The sequence below is a fragment of the Uloborus diversus genome, chromosome 5, assembly GCF_026930045.1.
Source record: "Uloborus diversus isolate 005 chromosome 5, Udiv.v.3.1, whole genome shotgun sequence".
In the NCBI taxonomy this organism is placed as follows: Eukaryota; Metazoa; Arthropoda; class Arachnida; order Araneae; family Uloboridae; genus Uloborus; species Uloborus diversus.
This window is the reverse complement of record NC_072735.1, coordinates 81439855-81467845: the sequence shown is the minus strand read 5'-3', so window position 1 is coordinate 81467845 and position 27991 is coordinate 81439855. Positions and strand designations below refer to the sequence as shown.

Here is a 27991-nt window from a genome sequence, read left to right as displayed (position 1 = left end):
AAGGACATACCGCTCTTGAGTTATGCGAGATACATACGCACATACACACATACGCACATACGTACATACAGACGTCACGAGAAAACTCGTTGTAATTAACTCGGGTATCGTCAAAATGGATATTTCGGGTGTCTATACGTTATTAGGCATATATCCACGTGTGGGCGGGTTGAAAAATAAACTCAATATTCATTCGTGGGCGAGCAAAATGGAACTTGAGGTCGATTTTTGAGTGAAATTTTTTTTCATGAATACAAAACTTCCTTTTTGGTAAAAGGAAGTAAAAGTGGTTGGATTCTATAGTTTTAAGCATGCTCTTTCAGAAAAAAAAATACTTTTATAGTTTCGGAAACGACCCCATTATGTTTCATCTTGTTTCTCTCCACGCATGTTCCGCTCCGCACTACATTCCATACCAAAAATATTTCCATGCTCACACATTTAATACAGCGTTTTGAAACATTTTTTCTTTTCAGAAACTTAAATTTAGAGTTAGAGTTCTGTTTGCAACTAGCACTTTTTAATCTGGTCAAGTATATCTCTGAAACATGTGTTTTTTACATTAATTAATAAACCCGACCAACTTCAATGAGAGTAACTGTTTATAAAAACTCCAAAGAAGTAAAAAATATTTGCGTTCAAGATGAAGCCCTAATTAAAATATTTTCTTCCATTTAGTCGAACAAGGCACGATTCTCCAAAAGAGTTCTGAAGTGGAGTAAAAACACTTCGATTACGATAAAGCGTGTTTAACTAAAATCGTTTATGTTCGTCATCGTTACGAATTGTTACGGCTAATTTTCGCTGCTCATAAAGATATTGGAGAAGAGGGGATATATGTAAGTGGATAAACATTTCTCAAGTATTTCAATTAAGAAATCTATTTATTTTTTTCGTTAATCAATTCGTGTTTGAATTTGCATATTTAGGCATTCACTTGTTCTGGCTGTTGCCAGAAAATAATATGTTGTTGCTCGCCAAAATGTTCTTTTTCGACTACTTAACAACCAAACATAAAAAATACAACTGAAAAATCTGAAATAAAAAAACTAAAAGAGACAAAAATAACAAAAGAAATAAAACTGAAAAATTGTATAACTTTGCAGTAAAAAGTTCATTTAACATAATGAACATTTTAGTCCACATTTTAGTTAATTGGACGAGAATAAAAAACTGAATGTAGTTTTCTTTCTGTTTTTTTTCTATGAGAAAATACCCTATGTTCTTATGTCGATCGGTCTGTCAGTCATCCTCCCCCCCCCCCCGCCCGTAATGTTTTCTGAGGAAACTTTGTGACTGGGATAAACATTTTTTTTAATAAAGAACTTAGATGGAAAACACCTGATTGCCATGTTTTAGTTTTATTGGAACACATTTTTTTTTTTTTACTTTTAAAAAGAAAAGAAAAAAATTGAAAAGGAAAAAAATAAATCCACCAGGTATGAATGAAAAAAATGCCCATTAAAAGTTACGGCAGAACGGTGAACTTTAAGAATTTTGCGGTTAGTATATTTGTTATCACTTCACGTGTAAAAAACTGATATTTGTATTATGTATTAAGAATCCGCAATCAAAATCGTTAAAGATACTTCAAATGCCAGCGGTCTGGACAGTTAAAATTGGATGCGTTAAAATATCGGCTGTGAAAAACTGAACACTTCGAACAGAACAGTAATGATGATTGCAATGAAGCTGGGAAAAAGATTTTTTGGTTTAAAAGTGGAGCCGATGGTATTTCTTTTCCTTTTTCAGCACTAGTAAAATGAAATTGCATTACGGCATATTGTTTTAAAAATATTATTAAGAGTTCTACTTTTCGGTTTGTTAAATTTGCAAAAGTGTCGTTTGAGGAAGAATAAGTATTTTTTTGTATTTCAAGAGAATAGCAGAAGTAGTGGCTGGGAGAGCTCTGTAAAAGCATTTTTATAAAATTGCTAAAATTATGATTTCCTACTGAATTTAAAACGGGAAAAGGGGTTGCGCACAGTAGTGAAAATGGCATCGAATGATATAGAAAGAAGTGACAGCATTAAGGATGTGTCGTTCATGAACCAACGGGCCTAAAGGAACGAATCTTTAAAATGAATGGGTCAGAATGATCTCCTAAAAGATGAACAACCGTTCTTTTGAACGGTTAATAGTTTGGAACATTGTATTGATGCGCTTGTGATAAAATCGCGTTTTTTTAAAAATTACAATAAGAATCATTTTCAAACTTTTTACTCCCAATCAATCGCAAATTTGCTTCTCCTCAATTCAATATACTGCATTCATTTCAAACCATTTTTTCAATGTGTCCAATAGTAATATTTTGGGCAACTTGTTTAGGCTACTAACAAAATGTTTGACTTTCCACTTCCTATCCCACACACCTGTTAATATCCTTTTCGCGCTTTCTGTCGCCAAAACTATTTATAAAAAATCCTTTTATCTCTTTTCTGCCGAGCCCTTTGCCTATTATTGTCTGTTCTCGAACTCTGCGACTAGCAGTTGCGAACGGTTCCAATTGAAAATGGGGTGATGGTTTAAGGAAGCGCACTTCCCGATGCATTCAGTTTTCGCTTGCTAGTTACTTTCTTTTTGCTATCACCCCTGTTTTGATAAAATCAGAAGAGACCTGACGCATGCGGAAATTCGAGTAAGGTTTCACGTTAAAATATTGAACAGTATCTACGTTGATCCAAAAAATTTTTTACAAGCAGAAGCATTTGAAACGTAAACATTGTGGAGCGAATATTTCCACCCAGGGTGGTTGACAGATGGCGCTAATTATCCTACAACGATTCGACGAGGAAGTAGCGTCAGTAAGCAAAACAGTAATCGCAAGACGTCTAGAAAAATGGTGTCGCAGAGTTGCGAGCCGTAATTCGATTCTTATGGACCAAAAATTTGGCGCCATCCGAAATTCACAGACAAATCGTTGAGGTATACGGGGACAAAGCAATGAGTAGACAACTGGTAGCGTATTGGTGTCGTTCTTATCAAGCGGCAGGGAGCAAGTGGAAAACCGCAATATGGAAGCGAGCGGCCGTCCAAGTTCTGCAAAGACAGATATCAACACAGCACGTGTGGAAGAAATCGTCCAAAAGAATCGACGAGTAACCTTGCGTGAGATCGCCTCAGAGTTGGACCTGAGTTTTGGTAACGTTTAGCGTATCGTAACCGACGAGTTAGGATATTCCAAAGTTTGTTCCCGCTGGGTTCCACGTGCGTTGTCTGCGGAGCATAAAGCCACTAGAATGATGTGCAGCCTTACATTTCTTCAGCGATACCAATCAGACGGCCAAGACTTCATTGATCGCATCGTTACCGGAGATGAAACATGACTTCATCATTTCATTCCCACATCCAAAACAGGAGGTGGAGTGGAAACACGCTGGATCACCGACGAGGAAGAGGGTTACACCCTCTGCCGGTAAAGTGATGGCAACCGTTTTCTGGGATACGACTGGTATTATCCTAATCGAGTATTTGGAGCGTGGCCATACCATTAATGCCGATCGTTATTGTGCCACCTTAACGAAATTGCGTGAAGCCATCCGACACAAACGGGCTGGATTACTGAGGGAAGGTGTCATTCTTTTGCATGACAATGCCAGGCCCCATACAGTTTGCAAGACTCAGGAATTACTGCAAAGGTTCAAGTGGGAGCTCTGGAATCACCCCCCCCCCATACATTCCCGACTTGGCTCCCATTGACTATGTCTTTTTTCCGGACTTGAAGCGAAACTTATCCGGAACACGGTTTACCACCGACGATGCAGTGAAAACAGCTGCCGAGAAATGGCTCAAGGAGCAGGGCCCTGATTACTACCAAGCCGTTATAAACAATTTGGTCGAACGTTCTGACGAATGCCTAAAACAGGTTTGGCGATTATGTGGAAAAGTAAAGGCCAGATGTGTCTCTTGATTCCCATTTGTATCTTGTTTCTATTGTTAATAAATACATTTTTATTTGCCTTATAAACTTTTTTTTTATCACCCCTCTTATAACATCCTTATTAACCACTATCTATATAAATTTGGCTGTCTTTTTAACTAGCTTGGCGATTTCCAAGTCTCAATTTTACATTCAGTATCCTGAGAATTTTAATAAGGATTATTACTGTCAATTTTTTCTCTTATTTTAATACTTGCCGCGTCTCTTTTTCTTTTTTTGGTGTTATCCCATGGGTACTATGGGATCATTTTTAAGCTCTTAATATTGAAGCGAGTCCAGCTTTTGAAATTAAACTATTAGCTTTGCGCAGAGGCAGTGTCATAGCCAATGAGGTTCTACCGAAGCGTGACTATTGCTAGTTGAAAATTAAACTATTCGGTACTCCAGCTGAGTTACTGATATTTTTGTTTTGTTATATAGGATCTATTGATAGCTATATATACAACTGAACTTTCTACATCTGAACCTAAATAAAATATTTTAGATAAGTTTAGTTGTTTTTCCTTTAAAGAACATTACTGATCTAATGAAAAATTTCGAATGTACGCGAGTATGTCTTGCAGAGAAATCACCGGAAACATTTTGAATGAATGATGTCGTTCAAATGAACAAGTTCAGTGAACGTGTCAAAAGAATGAACGATCCTCTGATGAACCGATCAATAAAAAGAACGACATTGCCCATCTCTAGACATAATAGAAATGAGTCCTTAGCTTTTTGAACCCACGTGGTTTCACGTGAGCTGCTTTATCGGGAAACCTAGTTTTTGGGAGTTTAAAAATATTTCCATGTATATTATAAAATATTTTTATATTTTTTAGCTATTCAGTAAAGTAAGAGCCTTTCACCTCATACCAAAGTAGATATCTTGAACTTCAGGCATTGTTGTTTTGATTGATTTCTTTTTTGTAACGGTTTCCTGGACCATTACCTTTACGCACCGGGTGATCTGAAAGTGAGTTACTTCAGATAGTAAATAAACAGGCTAGCGGAATCAATAATAGACAAGTAAGCATTAAGGATTTACCACCCTGTATCAGCAACGAACTCTTAAATATGCAACTTTCAAATGGGTTGATCCATATGATGCAGGTCCAACCTTCACCTTTGCTACAAAAAGAATAATAATAGTCTCAAGAGCTTTAAGACATGCTTCATATCTGGATTTACTCACAATGACTTGAGGAAACCCCTGGTGAGTAAAGCTTTAAACCCGAAGGTTGTGAACTTGAAATCAGGCTGTTCGAACGAAAAGAAAGACTTCAAAATCGTCTTAACCCTCAAAAGGTCTAAGCGAGAGAGAGAGAGAGGAGTCAGATTCCAATTTCAAACAATATCTCCTACTGATAACAATAGCATCCTCCTGAAAAAAAAAAAAAACAATGAACGCAGTGATAATGTATTCAGTATGCTCTTGGGGAAGACTATGAAAGCAGTATGCTCTTGGTGAAGACTATGAAAGCAATCTGCCTTGAAGATAACAATGAATGCATTATGCCCTTGAGGAAAACAATGAATGCTATGCCCTTGGCGCAGACGATGAATCTTGTATGCACTTGGTCTAGGTGAAGAAATGAATGCACTATGACCCAGGACTCCTGGTGAAGACAATAAATTCAACATGCCTCTGGTGAAGACAATGAATTCAACATGCGTTCCCGTTACCCATTTGGAGGACAATGAATTCCCTGATGAAGACAATTTATATATGTATGCCCCTGGTGGAAATAATGAATACAGCCTGCCTTTGATGCAGACAATGGTTTTAGTACGCCCCTGGTTCTATAGTGAAGACAATGAATGCAGTATGACCCAGGCACTGGTGAAAACAGTAAATGCAGCATGTCCCAGGAACTCGTAAAGACAGTAAATGCAAAGACAATTCATTCAGAATGCGTTTCCTGTTGCCCATCGTGAGGGTAATATGACTGTCTGATGGAGACAATTGATGCAGTGTATGTCTCTGGTGAAGCGAATGAGCGCAGTACGCAGCTGGTGAAGACAGTGGATGCAGTGTACATTTTTCGCTGCTCACAGTGAGGACAATGAATGTTTTTGATGGAGAAGATTAATGCAGTAGGCCTCTGGTGAGGCAGTGGATGCGGTGTGCATTTTTCGTTGCTCATAGTGAGGACAATGAATGCCCCTGATGAAGACTATTGATGCAGTACACCTCTGGTGAAGACAGTGGGAGCCACATGCCTTCGGTGAAAACAATGAGTACAGTATGCATTATCCGTTGTTGCCAACTTGAGATTTCCTGCTTATGACTTTGTTATGGCCTTTCGAGATTGATGATCGCTAATAAGCGTGAAACAAAGTCTCTGGGCACCGTCGCAAACTTTGTAGTACACTCTTGTAGTTCTGCTTTAGCCCCGGCTATTGGACAGAAAAATATAACTTTTCATTCGGACTGTTCATCGTGAACACTGATAATAAAACTAGCAAATAAAATCGTTTTCAGAGTTTTATTCGGTGAAATCTAAATTAGATTCAGTTCATGCATTTCTCCAACAAAAAGTTAAATGAGCCCATCAAAATATTATTGAAACAAAGTAAAATTCAATATTAAAGTGAAAATGTTCTTTCTGGATGGCGTGTGTGAATTTGATACAGTCATGAAAAAAGAAAAATAGAACACTGCATCAAAAATTTTTAATGCAAAGTTTTCTTCGAAAAATGTATTTCTTTTAACGATGCTGGAAATAAAAAGTATCCAAAAAACTTCAAAATTTCCTGCATTAAGGAAATGCCACGTTCGATGATGTTGGTCGTTTTTTTTTTTTTAATGAAGAGCTCTTCCGACAGGATCTGGCAAACTGCTAACTTCCATTTCACTCCGGGCTCTCTCTCTTATCGGCTGTGGAATTAATTAACTGACGCCTCCGGGTTCGAGAGTTTCTAACGCCGTCATCTGTCTTCTGCGCGCCCTCTGGAGGATATAAATTTCGTTAAAGAGTGCGGAAGTATGAAGAGGAGTGGATAGATTAAACGCCCAATCTAATTTGGGGCGCTGGGAGAGGTCATTATAGAAACCACTGGGACGTTATGATTTTAATATCCTGCGGAATCAGATTTTTTTCTAATTTTGTGATTCCCTTTTTACATTTGCTTATTTTTGGACACATTTCATAAGAGAAGCGAAAAAATAATGTTAGTAGCTTCATCGACAAAAGAAGCTGAAAAATAATTTAATACAAATCATTTGGTTAAGTAAATTTGATAAGAGAAGAATTAAATATCTCCAGGAAAATTTTTATTTCCAACATATGTGTACTTGTGATTTTATTCTTACCGTTTCACTAGGATAATTATTTAAAAAATAGTAGACAAAACTGTCAGAGTAAGGGGTATGTACTCTTTTGAAAAGTGTATAATTCGTCATTCAATGGTTAGATTGTTATTAAAAAATATTTTTTTTAGGCATGCATTTTTTTCTTACGCCTCCGCTAATGCAGAAGCAAAAAGTACTAAAAATGTAAAACTGTAACGGCTAAGATTAAAATGAAAAAAAAAAAAAGGAATGTAACACAATTTGTCCAGCAAACGCAGCACATCGCTATTTTAAGGATAATACTGAAGGTTTGAAAATGCATTTTTAGACAATATTTGATGATGCCAAGGGAAGTGCACTAAGCATTTGTACTCTTTTGTACCTAATTGATTCAGAGCTGCTCCTACACACCTTTTTTCAAGTCTTTATATCAAATTTCAACGAAAAAATAGGGTGATATAGGGTGGATTTCTCGCATCCGGAAGTTGCTTTCGAGGAAAAGGGGTCCGGCTTGCTCCCCCTTGATCCAGCACTGAGTTGTTCGCTACCGTAAATTTTTTGTGGGACCCATTTATACTTTTATTAACTTGAATTATTTTCATTCATACTGGTTTAAGAAATCCATTTGCGGCAATTTCTGCAGAATTTTACACTTGCTGACAAAGAGAAAGAATAAGAAGATGAAGAGAGGGGCGCCGTATTTTGCTCTTCATCAGTGCAAAAGTTATAGACAAAGAAGTCGTGAGAGAACGGTCATGAAACAGCTATTTCAAGACCTTTTTGTTGTGTGTTCAGCCATATTATATCCTTGAAACAGCTAGATGCTGCATTTGTTGGACTATTTGTGCTTTAATCGCGTTGTTTTTTCATCATATTGCTACAAATTCTGTAAACAATAATTATTTTTGTGATTAATTTGTTGTAATCTGGCTAAATTTGGCGTTTATTCCATTCTTTTTCATCTAAAATTTTCTTACCTAATACTGTAAGCTGTAAATAGTTTCTTGTAATGTCCAAACAATCCCCTAACATTCGTATGATGTTATGGTCTATGGATAACATTTGTGAATGGAATAAAAAGAAAATATGAGAAATTGGTAGAACGTTGTAGGATTTTCCGGATGTTTCTTCGCTGGGTATATAACGCTGGATGTTCTTGTGAATGGGAGAGTCAGTTAATTTGAAAAGTTAGTAGAATTTCATCTCTACTGTGTTTAAAGGCTTATATCAAATTCTCAAAATTGAGAAAACTAGGACAACATCACTACACCCACAATCGGACGGCATGATGGGGAGATTTAACCGCACAATCCTGAATAGTCTCTCGCTTATGGTCTCCAGAAATCAACAGGATTGGGAAAAGAAGCTACCTTTGTTCCTGCTGGCCTACCGCAGTGCTGTCCACGAAACTATCGGGTATGCCCCATCTCAGATGCTTTTCGAACGAGAGCTTCGGCTATCTTGTGATCTCGTCTTCGGTCGCCCTCCGGATGCGCCTTCATCGCCTGAGGAGTACATCCAAGATCTCCAGGCCCCCGGTTGGAAGACGTTCATAACTTCGCACAGGAGCGAATCAGCATCGCGGCGGAGAAGATGAAGACCCGATACCACACAAGGTCCACTGGACATGAATTCCACGAAGGTGGCAAGGTTTGGTTATGGAATCCCATCCGACGGAAAGTTCTTTAACCCAAATTGCAGTCGCATTGGGATGGACCGTCCAAAGTCCTTAACCGATTGAATGCCGTCGTAGTGAGGATCCAAAAATCACCTAACGCAAAACCTAGGGTTGTACATTATGATCGGTTAGTCCTATACTATGGCCATAGCTTATGAGTAATTACGTAAGCAACCATGGTTGATAACATAAAAGCTGTAGATAAATTTTACTTTTAATTTTTAGTAATATTTCTTGTGTTTTCTTCGTCTGATTGATTATCATTTAATATGTGTATTTGTAAACTTGTGATATAAGTTTGACATCCTTTCTGGGGAGTGTACTGCCCGGGACGTGCAGTCCTTAGGAAGAGGGCAATGTTACAAATTCTGTAAATAGAAATTATTTTTGTGATTAATTTGCTGTAATCTGGCTAAAAATTTGGCGTTTATTCCATTCTTTTTCATCTAAAATTATCTTAGTAACGTAACCTGTAAATAGTTTCTTGTAATGTACATACAATCCCCTAACATTCGAGTGATGTATATGGTCCCTGGATAATATTTGCGAATGGAATAAAAAGAAAATATGAGATTTTGGTAGAACGTTGTAGGTTTTTCTGAATGTTTCTTCGCTGGGTTTATAACGCTGGACGTCTTGTGAATGAGAAAGTCGGTTAGTTTGCTTTCTAACTGTGGAGACTCGTTTTTAGCGTTCCGCTGGAAGTGTGTATTAGCCTTTGCGCTGCGTTTTTGCGTATTTTAATGTAAATACGTATGTGACCGTTGAGTTTACGGTGTTAATTGATGTTTGCCTAATTACCATGGTTAATTTAGCAGTTGTTAACGATATTAATTGTACATAGTTGTAAATAATTCTCCTGCGTTTTACTCAAGAACTGTGTCGTCATTTCGAAGAAAGTTTGAAGTTGCCCTGAACTCGTAACAATATTTTATCACAAAGCATCTTAGATCATTTTTTACATATAACAATTTCGCCAAAAATAACGTTTGAAAACTTAGCATATTACAGCACAAATTTACATTAAAAATTGTATGCATTTATTTCAGATTTTTAATGAATCTATTGTTCAGTAGGTTGAAAAGAAACTATGTAGCAGGAATAGGTGAGGGTCGCCCAAAGTTGGTATGGCTTCGTATGCCTCCCCCCCCCCCATGGTGTGTAAGCGGCGATGAATACGCATGTCGTGTTTACATGAATACCCTCGAGTTTTAATCGGTCCAAGCAAAGCACCAATGAAGCGGCATGGCAAAACCAGGCTTAAAATAAAAAATATGATACATTTCTTTAAAAAAAATGTTTTGTAACTTGTGATTAGTCGAAGTCCAGCTTATTTTTTTAATTGTCAATAATATTACGTTATTCTGACACCATCCACCTACAAACTACGGTAGTCATTTCGTTTATCTCTTTTTCAAATTTAAGGTTATAATTATTGAAATAGAAAACGTGCTTTCGGGTAAAGTGGGTTGGGCAGAGCGGATATAGGATATAATCATATATCTTAATATATAAAAATCAATGTCCTGAGATAACATATATATATATATATATATATATATATATATATCAACGCACAGCCGAAACCGCTGATGCTTCAGACTTGAAATTTGGCAGGCATGTCCGCATGATTACGAAAGTAACCACTAAGAAAGGATTTTTCGAAATCTCAATTAGTTCGGGAGAAATTAGTTAAAACCTCTTAATTTCTGCGAAATTAAAACCTGTCATTGAATTCAAATCCCTTATTTTCGAAGGCTTTCCTCCATTCAAATCATTATTCAGTACTTCATCTCAACTTTTGGTCGATAGCGAACTATAAATTTGATATTGTTTTTGTTTCTCACGTAGTTCTTCGAGGCTTTTCTCAAGTCAAATCATAATGTTTCTGTCTTTTGCTTTAATTTTTTCAAAACTAGAAACGAAGTTTTTAAGAACATCATCACAGGCGGACTATCCTTTTGAATTTAGAAGAGTGCAGTTTCCTGTTAAAGTTTGCTTTGCAATAACCATTAATAAGTCACAAGGACAGACATTAAAAGTAGCAGGGACCGATTTAAGAGAGTTTTTTTCATTTACTTTTTTTCACACGGCCAATGTTATGTAGCTTGCTCCAAAGTCAGTTTATCAAGCAGCTTAATAATTTTAGCACCAGAAAAAAAAACTAAAAATGTTGTATACAAAGAAGTTTTTGCTTAAACATAGGTATATCAATAAAATGTGGATGGCCTGTGTTTGCAAAGATAATCAATACTTTAAAAGGATCGTTAATAACAGTTAAAGATCGGTTAAGGACAAAGGCATATATGTAAGGAGACCAGGTGCCCCGGGATCCTCCCCAAATTAGAAAAAGTTAGAGGTAATAAATAATTATTATAGGGTATTTTCGAAACTAGGTGCACCAAGCACTGTTAACCCCTGCTAATTCCATTACCCGAGCAATGCCGGATACGGGAATACTAGTTTATTTATAATTTCTTGACTCGTGTGCTGACTTAGTTTTTCTATTTCAATAGGATAAGTATAACTTCAAAAAGTTATTTTTTAGGATGGCAATTAATAAGTGTATTAATTTAATCAGTTAGTTCTTTATGTTTTATAAACAAATGCCCTGACTTTAACTTTTATATATATTTTTTTAATAATGACGGGTAGCCTGTCAATTATTTTAATCATTTATAACTTCATATTTGATTGACCAAACCACAATTAGTTACACTTATCTGTTTTGGGCTCCCTGCTTGAGCAAAGCGGGTTTTTCGAATATTTGTAAAGTTTGATAGAAGATGATCGAGTAACCCGCGTGCTTCAATAATGAAACTCGCACCACGACATGATAATTTGATAATATGTTTTGGTAATGTTTAACATACAGGGAAAGGCTTTATTGTGACAAGACTGAACTCGATCCAGCAACTTAGGTGTTCTACTGGTAAGACTGTGTCATTTATAGGAATGAAGAAACGAAAAAACGGTCAACTATGAATGCTATCTACTGGAGTTTAGGGTTAATCCACTGGAGTTATGGTTAAAATTTCAACTATCAAAATATCACCAAACAGGCAATGGCTTCGCTAAAATGTAGAACAAGAGAAGTTATTTTCACCCGTCATACCTTGACGGGTGATTTTCTAGTAAATAAATGATGGGTTTGAAATAATACAAAAATCACTTTTTTATTTCGAAGTTCAAGAACCCTGCTAGGAAATAAAACTGAAAATGTTACGATAAAAATCCAAAAACTGCAATTTTCGAGCCTTCTTCGAAAACATACCCGCTTTGGGCCACCCTCCTCTAACTGTAACTTGCTTTTTACAATCATCAAAAAGCAGGCTCATTGGAAACATCTTCAAACCACGATTAGAAAAATCTCCATGTCAGGGGACAAAAGCGGATTATTGTTGCTAGAGTTTCCGACCACTCCTTAACACAGATGAAAAGCGGGTTTGTTCAAAGGTGGGATTGATCAACAGCTGGTTGCAATGATGAGTATTACAGTGGTGGTAAAAAAAAAAAAATGCATCACCCGCGCCGCAAGGAGAGGAATATCATCCCCAATGAATTCAACATACAGTCAAGTATCCCGTATCCCAGATGATTTGGGGATGTGTTTCTGATCATGGAGTTGGTGGGTTTCACTTTGTGTGAGGAACAGTAAACGCTCAGGTGTATATTGGCATTTTGGAGGAGAAATTGCTTCCTACTATCCGGGACCACTTTACTTCAGTTCCAAACGTCATTTTTCAGGATGATTCTACTCCGTGCCATAGGACAAGGCTGGTAAGTAACAATTTAAAAACCTTTATTCTGCCATTAGACTTAAATTGACATGGGGTTAAGTCATTTTTTCCCCTCTAAACTCACACGCAGGTTCAGAAATGGAAAAATGAGCATGGGGTCAGCAGTTTGCCTTGGCCCGAAAACCGCCCCGATCTATGAAAACAATTATCGGATTCCTGTTGTTAAATGCTTATTTCATAGGTTTTGCAGAATATCACATACATTCATCGTTAATCGGTCGACCAAAGCTTCTCACATAGTCCTATTGTTGTGAAAATGCGAGGCAATTTTTTTTACCAGCACTGTATGTTTACTGTGTGTGTTCTTGTGTGTTTTAAGTGAACAACGCTAATCATTCACTTTTAACGACTCATTTAAAATCGACCGATGCACTATCGGACTATGTACAAGAGTAGCTCTACAGTTCTTAATTGTTTTCTAAGCAGACAATATTTTTTCATCATATGTCGTTGTGGATGAAAGTGTTTTCAATCTCTGTATATATACTATTTTGTAGACTTTAGTGAAACATAAAAGCATGAATTTACACGAAACTGGTCAAATGACCAGTTTCATGTGTCAATGACACTTCACATGTGTCAGTGAAACACAGTTCAATGACACTTTATGTGAGGGGAAATACTGTGTTATGTGCTTTGTACTGTAAGTCACATGTTGTATCAATTGGCACTGCAAACGTTTATGTTTTCGGTTCAATTTACTGCGAACTTTTTCTGCACTGTAAACACTCCATTTTACAAAAATATAAACCCTAAAAGTTTCCTGAAATTTTAACAGTGTGGTCACTCGCGTCAGTTATGGCGAGGTCTTCTTTCACTAGCAAATCAGAAATATCATTTGCTTGATACTTTTGATAATTTTAAGGAATGGCTCAAAATTTTCAATGTGAACGTTTTTGGTTGAGTGTCATCGATGTCAGTATCCTCGTTATTTTATTCCTTCTTTGTTACTCCACAAGCTCTTCTTCCAGTTAGTTCTGAATTGTGTGAGTTTACTTATGGAAAACGCTCCGAAACCAATCGCAAGTGGCCCACGCTCGATTATTAGTTCACCAAATAGTTCGCCAAAATGCAGGCTATTGCGTGTAATATGCAAACTCAAATGTCTGTATTTTGAAAGAGGGGAAAATTTTGTCTGTTTGCAATGCTGCATCCGAGTAAAATCAAAACTCATTCGCGTAAAATAAAAAAAAAGGTGTCAAATCTAGCACCGCCTATAATCAAAACCGCGTAAAATAAACCCGCGTAAAACGAGTTGCAACAAAGTAAAAAAAAACTGCTTTTCAAGCAATCAATTAAATTAAATTAGTTACCGCGTAAAAAATATCATTCTATGAATTCAACTAATACTAAAAATAGTTTTTATTCAAAAATAATTGAAAGGTGTAAAAAATATTTTAAAGTATCGAATTTTACAGTTGCAACTTTTTTTTTGAGAATGACTCAATGTTTATGCAATTTTTAAATTTTGATTTGAATTAATATTTTTGTTTTTAAGAATAATCGGCCAAATCAGCAAGATTATAGATCTAAAACAAATGAGAAAATATGAATTTGAGCCTACGGAATGGTGATAACAATTACAAGTCATTATTCAAATATATTATAGCGACAACTATCTCCGAAAACGATTCCATAAAGACTTTTCCTCTAATTAGGACGCAGTAAAATTTTCCAAAATGCAAATCAAATGAAAATGTTGCAGCTAAGAAAATGCAGATCAAAGATACTTTTGACAAGATATTTCAATTATCAAGTCAAATGCATAAAAGAAAACGTGATACAAACAATCAATTAGGTATTGCAATCCATTGCAAGAACTGGGAAATAGATTTTAAAAAGCAAACTAATAAGAATTCTTATCTTATTTAATCTTGAAAACACAAGTTTTGGAGAAATTAATCGTGTCGTTGTTATTGTGCACGAATGAGCTTTGTATTTCGTGCCAGTTATTGCTGTATTTTTCAGATTTAGAAAATAATTGCTCGATATTTATTAAATTTTCGTAAGAAACCTATATTTTTTTCTTCAGTGGAATGTGAGGTGTTGAAATAATTGACGATTACGAGCAGCGTATATTCGATCCAATATAGTGTAGCACATACAATATGCAAACAAGGCGTTTTGAAATATTTACCACGCAAAAGTATTTGGTTTTACAATATTATTATTTATTGTTCAAATGACTAACTTTCTTTCAGCTTTTAAAGAGATTTTCATTGTATAAACTTGGATGTTATCTCATGTTTGTGAACTAAAAAAAAAAGAGGGGGGGGGGAGAATACGTTGGGGATGTTCTGCCTGTCATGAATTGTCATGAGAAATACGTTTACCTTTTCTTCTTTTTTTTAAATTTTTGTTACGATTTTTCTATTTTACTTTATTTTACTTTTTTTTTAAATACATATACCAAATTTTGTTTTATTTTTTAAGTTGTATTTCAGGTCTTAGTTTTTTCCGTCTGTTGATAATTCAGTTTGAGAGTCGACATTGGTTGGGTTAAGGAGATAAAACCACAAATCATTTTAAATCAAATAATATTTATGTAGTTAAAATCTTTTATACTAACAAGCTCATATTATATTATACAACAGTACATAGTTACTCTAATAACAACTGATTCATTTAACAATTAATTTATTTAAGCGCATGACTTAAATAAACTATACAATAGGAATACAAAATTTGCATACATTTCTTGATATTCAGAACTTTGCGCTTGTGGAATGCTGCATGCTGCAATCTGGAACCCTTTTTGTCCTCCAAAATCAGCTTTAAAAAAAATTAAAAACGTTTAATTTATCTTTTTAAATTTTCTTTCCAATAAACTGGTAGATAAAGTGAATTTATCTCACCAGCGAGTGTACTGTAAGTTACCACCCTTAAGCAATTCACGAGTCGAACCGCACCATGCATAGGTCATCATGTACTTAATTATGAAAATGAAATTATGTTTAAGTGTTTGTTTATTGCCCACATTACCCTAAATAATTATAAAATCCCAACATTTTTAAGGTAATAAGTTGCTTATTTAAAAAAAGAACAGACAAACTGATTTTTGCTTTTATTTTTGAAGGTATTATTATTATTTTAAGTAAAATATTTGTCTTTTCCAATGCAAGGGCGTCCTGTCGGGAGGGGAATGTGACCTCTTGGGTAGTTTTAAGAGGACTCTTGGGTCTTCATTGGGCTTTGATAAATTTAGAACCAGCCTCGCTGGGCCAAGAACTTGTTGCTGGTCGTCACTTTGTATTTGTAGAGAAACCTAAGCTCTATGCTCCTTCCCAACTATTATTCCAATAGAGAGCGCTGCAAGCGCTTATTGAATTAAGTAAGTTGATTATGGAAAAATTTAGTGGTAACTCTGACAGTGGAAGAGATGAAATAGAATTCGAAACACGAGCGCAAGCTCCGTGGAAGCGAGTAATTCGCTGTTTAGAATAAATGATTTGGTTTTAATCATCAATGTAAATAATGTACATAGTCTTCAATAAAAATAGTCGTGACAATTTGAACCTATCACTGAACCACCGGATCTACATAGAATTGCACATTTTTTCCCACAGTATTTACATTTGTAAAAATTCATGCTAAATTATTATTATTTTTTTTTGACGTTTAGGTTTAGTTTGTGATGCTGTAAGGAGAGTTAAAAATGATAAGTCGGATTTTATGCGGAAAGCAACTAATAAATACTGTTTCTAAGTGCTAACGCGAGATATGAAAACGAATGGGCAATCACCCACAAGATGGGCGATTGCTCTTTTAGAAATATTATTGGCTACTTGGAGGAGCAAATAATGAAAAAAGAAAAAAAAAAAAAGACAGAAATAATATAAGTTCCCCGAATGTGGCGATTGATCCTTTCCATTGAAATAAATAATTGAAATAAATAATGGAATTTTCAATAATGTTTTTTTTTTTTTTTTGGTTTTCAACTGTGATTTAACATATTTTGTATCGGCAATAAAGAATTGTTCTTCTGTTTGATAGTACTTATTGGAGGTGTTTGAGAGTTGGTCTTATTAGGGACTTGTGTTCCTAATAAGGCCAAATCTTTTTTTTTTAACTGCAGAAAAACATAGTTCATGAATTAAACTTTCACTTCCATTTTTTTCCTTACATTTTATGAATCATGCTATGCTGCCGTGGGCAGGTAAACGGCAGCAACTGCAAAAATAAGTTTTTGAGATATTTGAAAAAACGCGATTTGGGTTCAATATTAATAACAAGAAAACGTTGGAATTACACGTTTTTTTTTTCGCGTATTTTTTTCAGCGGAAATCAAATGAGCTACCTGGTACAGAAAAGCTAACGTGCAATAAATGACAAAAATGAAAAAAAAAAAAAAAATAAAAAATAAATAAATAAATAAATAAAATAAAAAGTATGCAGTTACTGCCATTTACTTGCCCTCGGCAGTATGCACGTGCAAAGTATGCTGCCGATTGATTTTTAAATGATCGAGACACTAGACCATGAACCTTAGAGTGGCTCTATTTGGCGCACTTACCATATAGAAGGCGAGTGCGCCAAATAAGGTCACCCTAATGCTTTTACAATTTGACAATTGTGGGACAATTGACATTACCATTGACAGTTGAGGCAGCGAGAAGCAAAGGTAATAAGTGCCAAAATTAAAATTTTGGAGGTAATCAGGACAAATAATAGGGGAACCTCTCCTCTGCTTTGAGGCAAGAGATAGCATAGTAGCTCTGGTGGATGCTGCTGTACAGCATGATAAACGTGTTTAACTTTTAAAAGTCCACTTACATTTCTTTGCTTCTCACTGCCTCAATTCTGCTTAGGATAAACTTTTGAAACTCCTTTTTACTTCCTTTTACAAAAAAGGAAGTATTGTATTCGCAAAAAAAATTTCACTCAAAATTCGGCCTTAATTTCCATTTTGCTCAACCCTGAATTTATGTTGAGTTTTTTTTCCACCCGACCACACGCGGATAAGTGCCTAAGAACGTATAAACACTCGAAATATCCATTTTTATATTCCCCAAGTTAATTACAACGACTTTTCTCGTGACGTCCGTATGTGCGTATGTATGTCGCATAACTCAAGAACGGTATGTCCTAGAAAGTTGAAATTTGGTACGTAGACTCCTAGTGGGGTCTCGTTGTGCACCTCCCTTTTTGGTTGCATTCGGGTGTACCTAAAGGGGTCTTTTGCCCCTTTTTGGGGGAAATCATTGTTAATTTCGATGTATACTCAAGTGGTATTATAATTTGGCGGACACTTGGCGATATATCGCCACTCTTTGGGTCGCAAGTTTTATCGCTAACTTCGCGACAAATTTGGCAATTTTCTTTTTAAATCTGGTTTCAATTTGGCCACTGGTGGTGATATTTAGAGAGTAAACTACTGAATCACATTAAAACTGCCAATAATGGGAAAATGACATTAAAATTGGAGTAAAAGGAAGTCATGTGATGCACACATCAGCTCGTTTCTTTAAATACAAGTTTTCCTTTCACCAGGGTGTGTTCGTTCACCGGTCGGGTTACCCCAGTATTTTCCACAAGACGAGATATTTTGATTAAATTATTTGTTGGAAATATGCAAATACAAAACAAAAGAATACGGAGATAAAGAAATGAAAATCAGTCAGAATCAGTGTGAAGATTTGGAATCAAGGTACTGTATCCGAAATAATTCTGCAAGAAAAAAATTGAAAAGGACACACACAAAAGAAGGTAGAATCGGTGACTTCTGGGTGAGAAGAGGTGTTTGTTTTCATCAATTGTCGCAAATACACTGAGAGATTTTTTTCTTTTTTTTTTTTTTTTTTTTGCGACCAGAGTCGAATAAAACTTTTGGGCGACCTCGCCTCGAGCTATTATACAGTAGAACCTCTCTGAGCGGCCACCCCTCCATTCCGCAAACTTTCGGCCGCTGAGAGGGGGTGGCCCCTTTAAAGAGTTTTCGTTACAGTTGCAATATAAGTCTATAATACACGATCTAAGCAAGTCTAATACATAGAATAAAGTTTGAGACAATTCTAAAAGGAGTATTTTATTTAATTATTGTTTAAATTTTTCGAAGAAAGGATACAATTTGTGGCTTAAATTTTTAATCTTCTCCAACAATTCTTTTCAAAATCGAATTCAAAATGTTGCTTGTTGGAATTCAAAATGTTTTTGAATTCAAAATGACAAATAAATTGCTCTAACTAATTTATTTGTCATTGCATCTGAATTTCCGATGATTTTCTTTATCCCCAAAATGGCTTCATTTGAAAGTTAAGTTTGCTCATGATTACAAAACGTATTAGTAAATTAATTTTCAGAGGCTGAATTAGTGCCTGAAAGGCATGAAAATGTATTTGCTCAAAATTTAAATCAATCCCAAAACTAATAGGTATGGTTGAAAAACGCTTATTTTCGCTGACTCGTTAACCAGAAGATTTTTCTCCCAGTCGGCAGTGTAATTATCAAAGCGCTTCATTGCTGTTTCATGCTGGAAAGAATTCGAAATCGTACTCTATTAATGGAGTCGTTTCCCAAATTTTAAAAGTATTTTTTCTTAAAGAACATGTTTAAAAACATGGGATCTAACCATTTTTTAAATAATTTGTTTAAGTTTAATATTTAAAAAAAAAACTTAAATCGTTGCACTTTCATTGTTAACATTTCTTGCGGATGACATCACAAATGATGAAATGCCATTCTATGTTGCCATTCACAGTGCAAAATATTTAATTCGCATTTTTACTCACGTGTATTGGCAACGATATGGTTGGTAGCAAGCGTAGAGCGCAATTTTAATTCGCTGCTTGATTATCATAACGTGGAAACGTTGTAGAAAGATGCGCTAAACTGCATCATTTGTGACGTCATAAAGACCACGCCTTGTTTTCAAAATCGGACAGTTTAAAAAATTAATTAAAAAAACAAACTGTTGGGAAGATGAAAGTATTTTCTGGATTCATGTTTTTTTTTTGCTCATTCTATCCATTTCAATGACCAAAAGTAGTACTTTTAACTGAAGGAAACCACCCCATTCTCTCGCCGATTTTCCGCGTTCATATTGCTCAGAATTTCGTGTTGTTCGAGATTCGTAAAATGATCTCCGACAGTATTGTTTGCAATCCAGATTACTACACATACACACTGACCAACTAATAAAATAAACATGTGTGACATTTTAAATCCAAAATTCGTTAAAGACTAATACAAAATCTCCTCTTTGAACTGAAAAACTGCAGATTAGAAACAGAAAATGAATAGATTTTCCTGAAAAATGGAATGGACACATCCATTTGGCGGCCGTTCAGAACTGTTAGATGGCCGTTGCTAGGGTTTTTTTTTAACATTAAGTCTATGGGCTAAAAAACCCGTGCCGCAAAAAAGTGACCGTTAAGAGGGTTGACCGCTCGGAGAGGTTTCACTGTACTTATCTTAACAGAATGGTTACTCCATCTATAAAATGTTTCATCACGTTTATTGCCAAGAAAATTGCTTTGAATCTATAGGTACAAACTTTAATAGAGTTTGTATACGATGAAACTCATTCAGTGTTAGAGTTCTATGCAGTTTCTATGAACTACATACTAAGTAGACAAATTGAACACAAAAATTTAGAAAGACAACCCCACGCCACAAGTTTCAAAAAACTTGAAAGTGGGGTTATGTAATGGAATTATGTCTGTCGGTCTGTTAGTCTGCCTGTATGTCAGTTTTTTTTCGGTTCGTTCTCCCTTCCATAACTCATGGCAGACAGACAAACTGACGTACCATAATAACTTTTAAATGATAAATTTCAACCCTATATAAAAACCTTAACTAAAAGACATGCTTTGGGCAAAGTTTGTTGAAAAAAGCTTTGCCAACAAACTTGTAGATAAGATAAATTTACCTCACTAGCGAAAGTTCGCCGCCCATAACATTAAGGGATGTAACTCATTGCTTAAAAAACGCTCTGTTACACGATATTTCCCCCCAATTTCTCATTTCTATTGACAACTAGCAAAAAGTCCAGAAGGTTTGATAGATTTAAACTGAAATGGAGAAAATGAAAGATTCGTTTACCACTTTACTGCTGAGAAATTTTCAATAAAAATGAAAGCTTGGTTGGTAAAATATATGTGTTTCATTCAAATTAAAAATTAATAAGACTTAGTAGTTTTTTTCCATTACTATTTTTACAGAATTATGCTTATTATCTTTTCATTATGCGTTTAGTATAACATGCAAGAAAATGAAATTCAGTTTTAATGCAGTATTCTTTATACTAATAATAAAGCACAAAGTCTCTCTGTCTAGATGTCTGTAGGATGTCTGTGACGCGCATTGCGCCTAGACCGTTCGGCTAATTTTCATGAAATTTGGCACAAAGTTAGTTTGTACATGGTGGTGTGCATCTCCAAGCGATTTTTCGAAAATTCGATTTTGTTCTTTTTCTATTTCAATTTTAAGAAAATTTTCCGGAGCAAAATTATTGTAAGATTGACGAGTAAATTACGAAATTAGCATGACGTGCAATGGGAGAGCGAATGAACACAGCCAATTGGCGAGAAATTCGTCATCCATTATTTGTAAATATACAGGCGAACCGAATGACCTTTTAATTTTCAACTACGGGCAAAGCCGTGTGGGTACCACTAGTAAAATATAAAAGTGAAGAACCGGAATTCGGTTTTTGCTATAAACTTCGGAAGCTCTATGTTTGTAAGAGATTAGGATGCAACTGAAGCTAAAATAAATCAAGAAAAACTGAAACTATTTACAACCGAATTGATGCTTGCTTTCTGATACAATTTTTCACTTGAAATAATAGACAGCTTTCATTTGAAGCTTTAAAAATGCTCGAGGTTTACTCTGTGCTCCGAAATCGAAGTTTACAGAAAAAAGGAGATTCTGAACGAAGCGAGTGCTGCGGTGACTTGAAAAACAAATAAACACGCGAAGTTGCAGCTTGTGCAAGAAAAGGCAACTCCAACAAGAAATCGATATTTCAATTTTGACCAGAGAAAGAGGCGTTTCAAACCATCCGAAAGACCCCTAATGGCTTTTGCGTGTACCCCTTAAGAAGAAAGAGAGAGAGAGATGTGTTCTATATTCTCGCTATTTACAAGGGGTAGACAGCAGCCGAGACAATAAATCAAAAGCTTTCGTCGTGACTGTAATGAAATTTTTTAACGTTCTCTCTCTGAAAGTAAATAGAAGAGTTTGTTCTTTTTCATTCTTTAACAAACAAACATCCGATAATTTAATTATGGTTATTTTTTTGGAAGATTATATACCGGATCCGTGCATGCATAAGTAGCTTTTAGAGATAAAAGAATCTTTAGTTTATGCTTAACATAATGTTAGCATTTATGTAACAAAATTTTAGTGCTTAGTACTTTCTACTACGAAGTTTTTAAGTGCTAGTACCAGGTACGTGCCTGTCCTTTCTGTTTTTGGTTTTTGTGTTACGTTTTCTCTATTTACGAAGATATTTTATTTAGTAACTAGTGGTACCCGCACGGCTTTGCCCGTAATAGAAAAATTAAAAGGTCTTTTGGTTCGCCAGTATATTTACAAATAATGTATGGTGAATTTTCTCGCCAATTGGCTTGTACCCATGTTACGGTTCCACGTTATGATAGTTTCGTATCTCACCAATTGACTTGTGCCCATGTTACAGTTCCACGTCATGATAATTTCGTAATTTACTCGTCCCTCTTATGATAATTTTGTTCTTAAAATTGGAATAGAAAAAGAACCGCATCGAATTTTCAAAAAATCGCTTCGAGGTGCACACCCTCATGCTACAAAAAAACTTTATGCCAAATTTCATGAAAATTGGCCGAACGGTCTAGGCGCTATGCGCTTCACAGAGATTCTGACAGAGAGACAGACATCCGGACAGAGGTCCTGACAGACAGAGAGACAGACATCCGGACAGAGGTCCTGACAGACAGAGAGACTTTCAGCTTTATTATTAGTAAAGATTTTAACATTCGATGAACTGAAGCATAATTCCTTTTATGCAAAAAACAGGGCGATTATAATTAAAGTCTCCGTTTCAAAATGCTGTACAAAAAGACCAATGTTCAGAAGGACTTCAAACTTGAACTGGATGTACTTCCTATTCCTATTCAGAGTCACAACTGACTTCAACTGTATTTATGTCGAGGACTGCATACTAAGTGCCTTGCCTCCATTATTTTATATATCGATAGATGGCAGCACCATCACCGGATCGAACAGTTAATGAGAATTTAGAACTAGTCCGAGAGCTTATAGCTACCTGGTGCTAGCACCCCCAGAGGTATTGTTTCACTTGGAGGACATTGAGACCAGGAGCATATTTAACGTCGCCCAGTCCCCTTTAATGACGACGGTGGGTCTTCGACCAGCGAGGATCGAACCCGAGACCCTCCGGCCCCGAGTCCAATGCCTTACCGATCAGGCTACCACGGCCCCTGGATGTACTTAAGAGAGGAAGAACTCTATGGCAGAGCGGTGAGGAACTTGCGACCTCGAGGCCGCATGTGGCTTCCGTGAATTTCTTGTGTGATCATCATAAAAGTTGAGTTTCAGAAATTTTAAGAAAGTGCCAAATTTAAAGAATTTGGGAGAATTTAAGGTGCCGTGTTACTTTACATTAGTCTGGATGTGGCAGGACTTTTGCAAAGAGTGTGACATATGTTTTCCATTACTCACCAGAACTCTCTAGATTCGACCACTTTTCTTAAAAGTTTGTCAGACTTTATAAACTCATATTTCGATAATAGGGACACAAGGGCAAATAATTTATTCGTTCAATTCGTGGTGAAGACGTAATCAAACCTCTAACCATAATTGACTTTTCTCCGCATTATTCCACTTCTTAGCGTTACGCCTTAGGTTTTAACCATATTTGACTGGCATTTATTTTTCATTTAGACGGTATTCCTGTGTCCAGAGAGGGTTGCTCTCCCCCGGAAGTGATGTTGAACGGAAGTGCCGTGCCCGGTGGAGGGGGAGCCACCGACTTCTCCAGTGTGCAGGAGGTGCAGTTCTTGGGAGTCATCGGGCCCCTTGAGCAGAAACGTGTCTGCAAGATCAAGTGCCTCAACGGAGTCTGGGTCGGACCCTTATGCACTATAGATCAAGGTGAGTTGAGGGGAAGGATAATGACTCATTTATTAGAGGTAAAAGATGTAGGCTTACTGTCAGTCGGTCGAAGATCATTCGTGTTCGCTAATGGTGACTGGTGCGCGTTATGTCCCAAGTCCTCAAGTTCCCATTGCAAATAAATACCTCTAAGGGTCATCGGTCATCAGGACTCCATCCTACTGGTTGAAGCACGTGTGATGACAGGCTCGAGAAGCCCTGTGGTGTAACGGCTCGGCGTTAGTAGTCCGGACCATATGCAGCATTATTGTATTCTTACCATTGTTGACACTCGGGTGAAGAGACAAACAACAAAAATTCGCAAGATATGGGAAAGCAATAAAAGCGGTCAGCAAATCAAGACTTTTACAGTGTGCTTATCAACACGGAGTTTGAGATGCGAGACGTCAATTTATATTTATTTCTCATTGCTAACGAGCACCGACACTTCACAAACAATACTTTTTGCACGAACGTTTGATTTCGGCTACCCTTGCTTCTTTTGTTTTCAAGCAATTTTGTAGTGGACTCTTCCGAAGACGATTGCCAACAACCTTCAGGTGTACTATAATAAGAAAAACATCGATTTTTTTTATTAGATATTTCGATAAATAATGTATATATTTAGTCAAAAAACTGTTTCTAGTCACATGTTTATGACAAACCTCAGTCGTTATAATCTCACTTCTTTATTCTTATGTTAGACAGCAAGAAATTTCAACCCATGCTACGCCCTTGCTTTTTGGGTCCTCCTCCACCTGATGTGTTGATGTCGTTTGAGGGACGTCAGTTGACCTTGGAGAACGAGGTAGCTTTGCCCCATGGAAGTTTGGTGGAACTGCGGTGCACCCAGGTCGGCACCTATAAGTTCGTGGGCCAACCGGCCATCCGATGTGGGAACGGACAATGGTCAGCCCCTCTTCCGGTCTGCCAAGTTACCTCCATGCAGAAAAATTTCTCCAGTAAGTAATATCTTAGCATTAAAAAAATAAAAATAAGCGGTATTTTTTAAAAATAAAAACTCACTATACTTTGTTTGTATGAAAGATAGACAAGATGTAAATAAAAATATATGCCAATAGGTTTTTTGGTGTGTACGCATTTTAGTTCAAGAAAAATGATCATTTCCTATCGAGGGAGGGGGGGGGCTTGAACTTCTTTATTTAACGGACTTCCCTTAAATTCTTAGCACGAGACGTTTCGCTGTTCTATTTTACGTTACATATTTGCGTATTTAAGTTTTTAAAATAGTGAGGTGTTTCTTTTTTTTTCTTTTTTTTTGCAAACGTTGCTTTTTGCACACTACGGGGAACAAGGAGAGAGCCTTTTTTTTTTTTTTTCAACGAGCGAAAATAATTTAAAAATCATGTTAAATGCGGACACATGTTCCTTTCGTATTCATGTGGTTATTGAAATATCAAAACACAGACTTGGTCATTAGTTCATAGTCAGGTTCTGATAAGTTGACATCTGATCTGCTGAGACTGACATGTAGGTAGCATTAATGTCAGTCAATTACCGCATTTTTAACCATTTTGCTAAAATCATCCGAAAAGTATTTTAGGAATTCAAGCACTCCATTAAATAAGGCATTAAAAACAATAAACCAAGGGGAAAAGATTTTGTAAGTTTGTGTGGAATGTATTAAAGAAAATGCTTATTGATTTGCTTTGTGAATGTCATTAAATTGCCCCCAAATTACGACTCTTTAGAAAAGCCTGTATCTTTGCTTTTTTGCCGATACACTACTTCGGCCATGTAACCCATTTTACGGTAAAACACGAATTTTTGAATCAAGTACCGTTCCATTGAAAGACACTACCACTAATGTCCTTCAACTCATACCTTATAATTTCCTTGACACTTTTCAAGAAATGAATATCAAGTCTTGGGGTAAAACAAGCAGTTGCTATTTGAAATCAACTCTTCAGATAATATTGTGAAACAAATTGATATAGTATTATGAATTTGAGATTTTTCTTGTTGGACAGTTCAAAATGATTTCTAAATTTATAGTTCTTGAGAGGGTAAATTTTATTTCCCATCCATCGAACACGATGTAATACTCCAAGAGCTCTGAAGCGTATTTTCCGTTTGAAAATTCCTGCAAGAAATATGACGGTGATCTCTAAAAACATTTTTATAGTCGTCTTGAGGATAGAAATGTTCAAGTTAATTTTAGTTAAACTCAACTATATGTGTTGGGCTTGTTCTTATGATATGTTGTGCTTGTTCTTCTATATGTTGCGCTTGTTGTTGTTTATTTTCACGTAAATTGGAAAATTAGACATGAAAGGAACGCGATTGATAGAAGTACAGTGGTGGTAAAAATAATTGCAACACCCGCGCCGCAAAGGAGAGGAATATCATCGTGACTGCATTCAACACAAAGTCAAGCATCCCGTATCCCAGATGATTTGGGGATGTGTTTCTGATCAAGGAGTTGGTGGGCTTCACTTTGTGCAAGGAACAGTAAACGCTCAGGTTTCGTATTGGCATTTTGGAGGAGAAATTGTTTCCTACTATCTGGATCACTTTACTTCAGTTCCAAACGTCATTTTCCAGGATGATTCTGCTTCGTGCCATAGGGCAAAACTGTTAAGTAACAATTTAAAAACCTTTATCCTGCATTAGACTTAAATTGACATGGGGTTAAGTAATTTTTTTTTCTCTAAACTCACACGCAGGTTCAGAAATGGAAAAATGAGCATGGGGTTAGCAGTGTGCCTTGGCCCGGAAACAGCCCCGATCTACGTGAACAAATCGGATTCCTGTTGTTCAATGTTTATTTCATCAGTTTTGCAGAATTTCACATACATTCATCGTTAATCGGTCGATCAAAACTTCTCACATAATCCCATTGTTGTAAAAATGCGAGAGTGATGCAATTTTTTTTTAACCAGAACTGTATACAAATATTAAAAATAGTTTTAACATTGTTGTAACTAAATTATTAACTACATCTACCTCGAGCACAATTTTAAGAAAATTATAATGCTTAACAATCCAGAGAATTACTTTGTTCATCTTTTCTAGAGCAGGGGCTAACGAGAGGCCCTATCGGTCTAGTCGGAGACTCAGGGCCGTCACTTGGGGGGGGGGGGGGGATCGTCTCGGAATCGGAGTGGTATAAGTTTTGAAGCTTTATAGATTGAGGGTGTCTGGCGACCAAACTGAGAAGGGGGCCGCCTTGGCTCTCGGCATCCTAGTCTTCAATAAGGACACATGTTCCTCTCGTATTCCTGTGGTTACTGAAATTCAAAACACAGACTTGTTCTTAGTTCATAGTCAGGTTTTGATATTGAAGTTGACTTCTGATCCGCTGAGATTAACATGCAGGTTGCATCAATGTCAGTCAATTACCGCAGTTTTAACCCATTAAGCGCCAAGTCTCCCATTTTGGGAACCTTCAATTAAGATTTTTTTCTTCATCTAGTAATTAAGATATCATTTTGAAATTTTTTAAAATGAATGGTATAGAACCAAACTTAACTGGTAATTTTTTCAAAAACGTTTGGAATGTAAATTCTTTTTTAAAAAAATTTTAAATTTTGCGAAAATTTCTTGTTTTTGCATTACACGGGGAAAAAATTCCCTAAAAATAATAAATGCAAATGCAGGAAATTAGGAACATGGAATATGAAGCTCAACAGACCTTTTTTCAAATCACAACAAACAGGGGCCAACAAGAATAATTTAAAGGAGTTTTAGAGGACTTTATTTACTGAAGTCCCAAAATGGGAGACTTGGCGTGTTCTGATTAGCAGAGCAAGTCATGCCCAGTAGAAATCGTCTTCACCCATTTTGCATGAATGAACTCTTCCCTTTTTTCCCACAGCCCCCCTTTGTAGTTTCTCATTGTAAACACTTTTGCTGTTCAAGGTCAAGAGTAGGTGCTTTTATCAAAACAAGTAACATTCCATTCGTTTAGAAGAAAGTTCTGAAAAATCAGGGGTGCCAATCCTCCCTAAGGAGGATGACGCATATCTCTGAATTTCTACAGATCACGAAAGAGATTTCCGTAAAAAGAGTTCAAATTCCCTTTAAAACTATTCCTCAGCCCTCCATAAAAATATTTTGTAGCTCAGTCAGCTCCATGCTCCCCTCCCACTTGAGGGCACTCCCCTTTCAATTAGGGAGGTTGAATTTCAATAGAGAAATTTCCTCACCTTTTTTTTTTTTTCTTTGAAATCAAAAATGTAGTA

General features: G+C 36.2%; 1 protein-coding gene and 1 pseudogene across 1 annotated transcript in view; both read left to right on the top strand.

Annotated features, from left to right (window-relative positions):
- LOC129223426 (locomotion-related protein Hikaru genki-like) overlaps positions 1–27991 on the top strand; it is a 60738-nt gene that overhangs the window by 8542 nt on the left and 24205 nt on the right. The window contains exons 2-3 of the mRNA XM_054858028.1: positions 23577–23786; positions 24491–24748. Of these exons, the coding sequence (XP_054714003.1) occupies positions 23577–23786; positions 24491–24748 (468 nt within the window). The remainder of the gene's footprint in view (positions 1–23576; positions 23787–24490; positions 24749–27991) is intronic.
- Positions 4239–4363, top strand: LOC129223454 (U4 spliceosomal RNA; annotated as a pseudogene).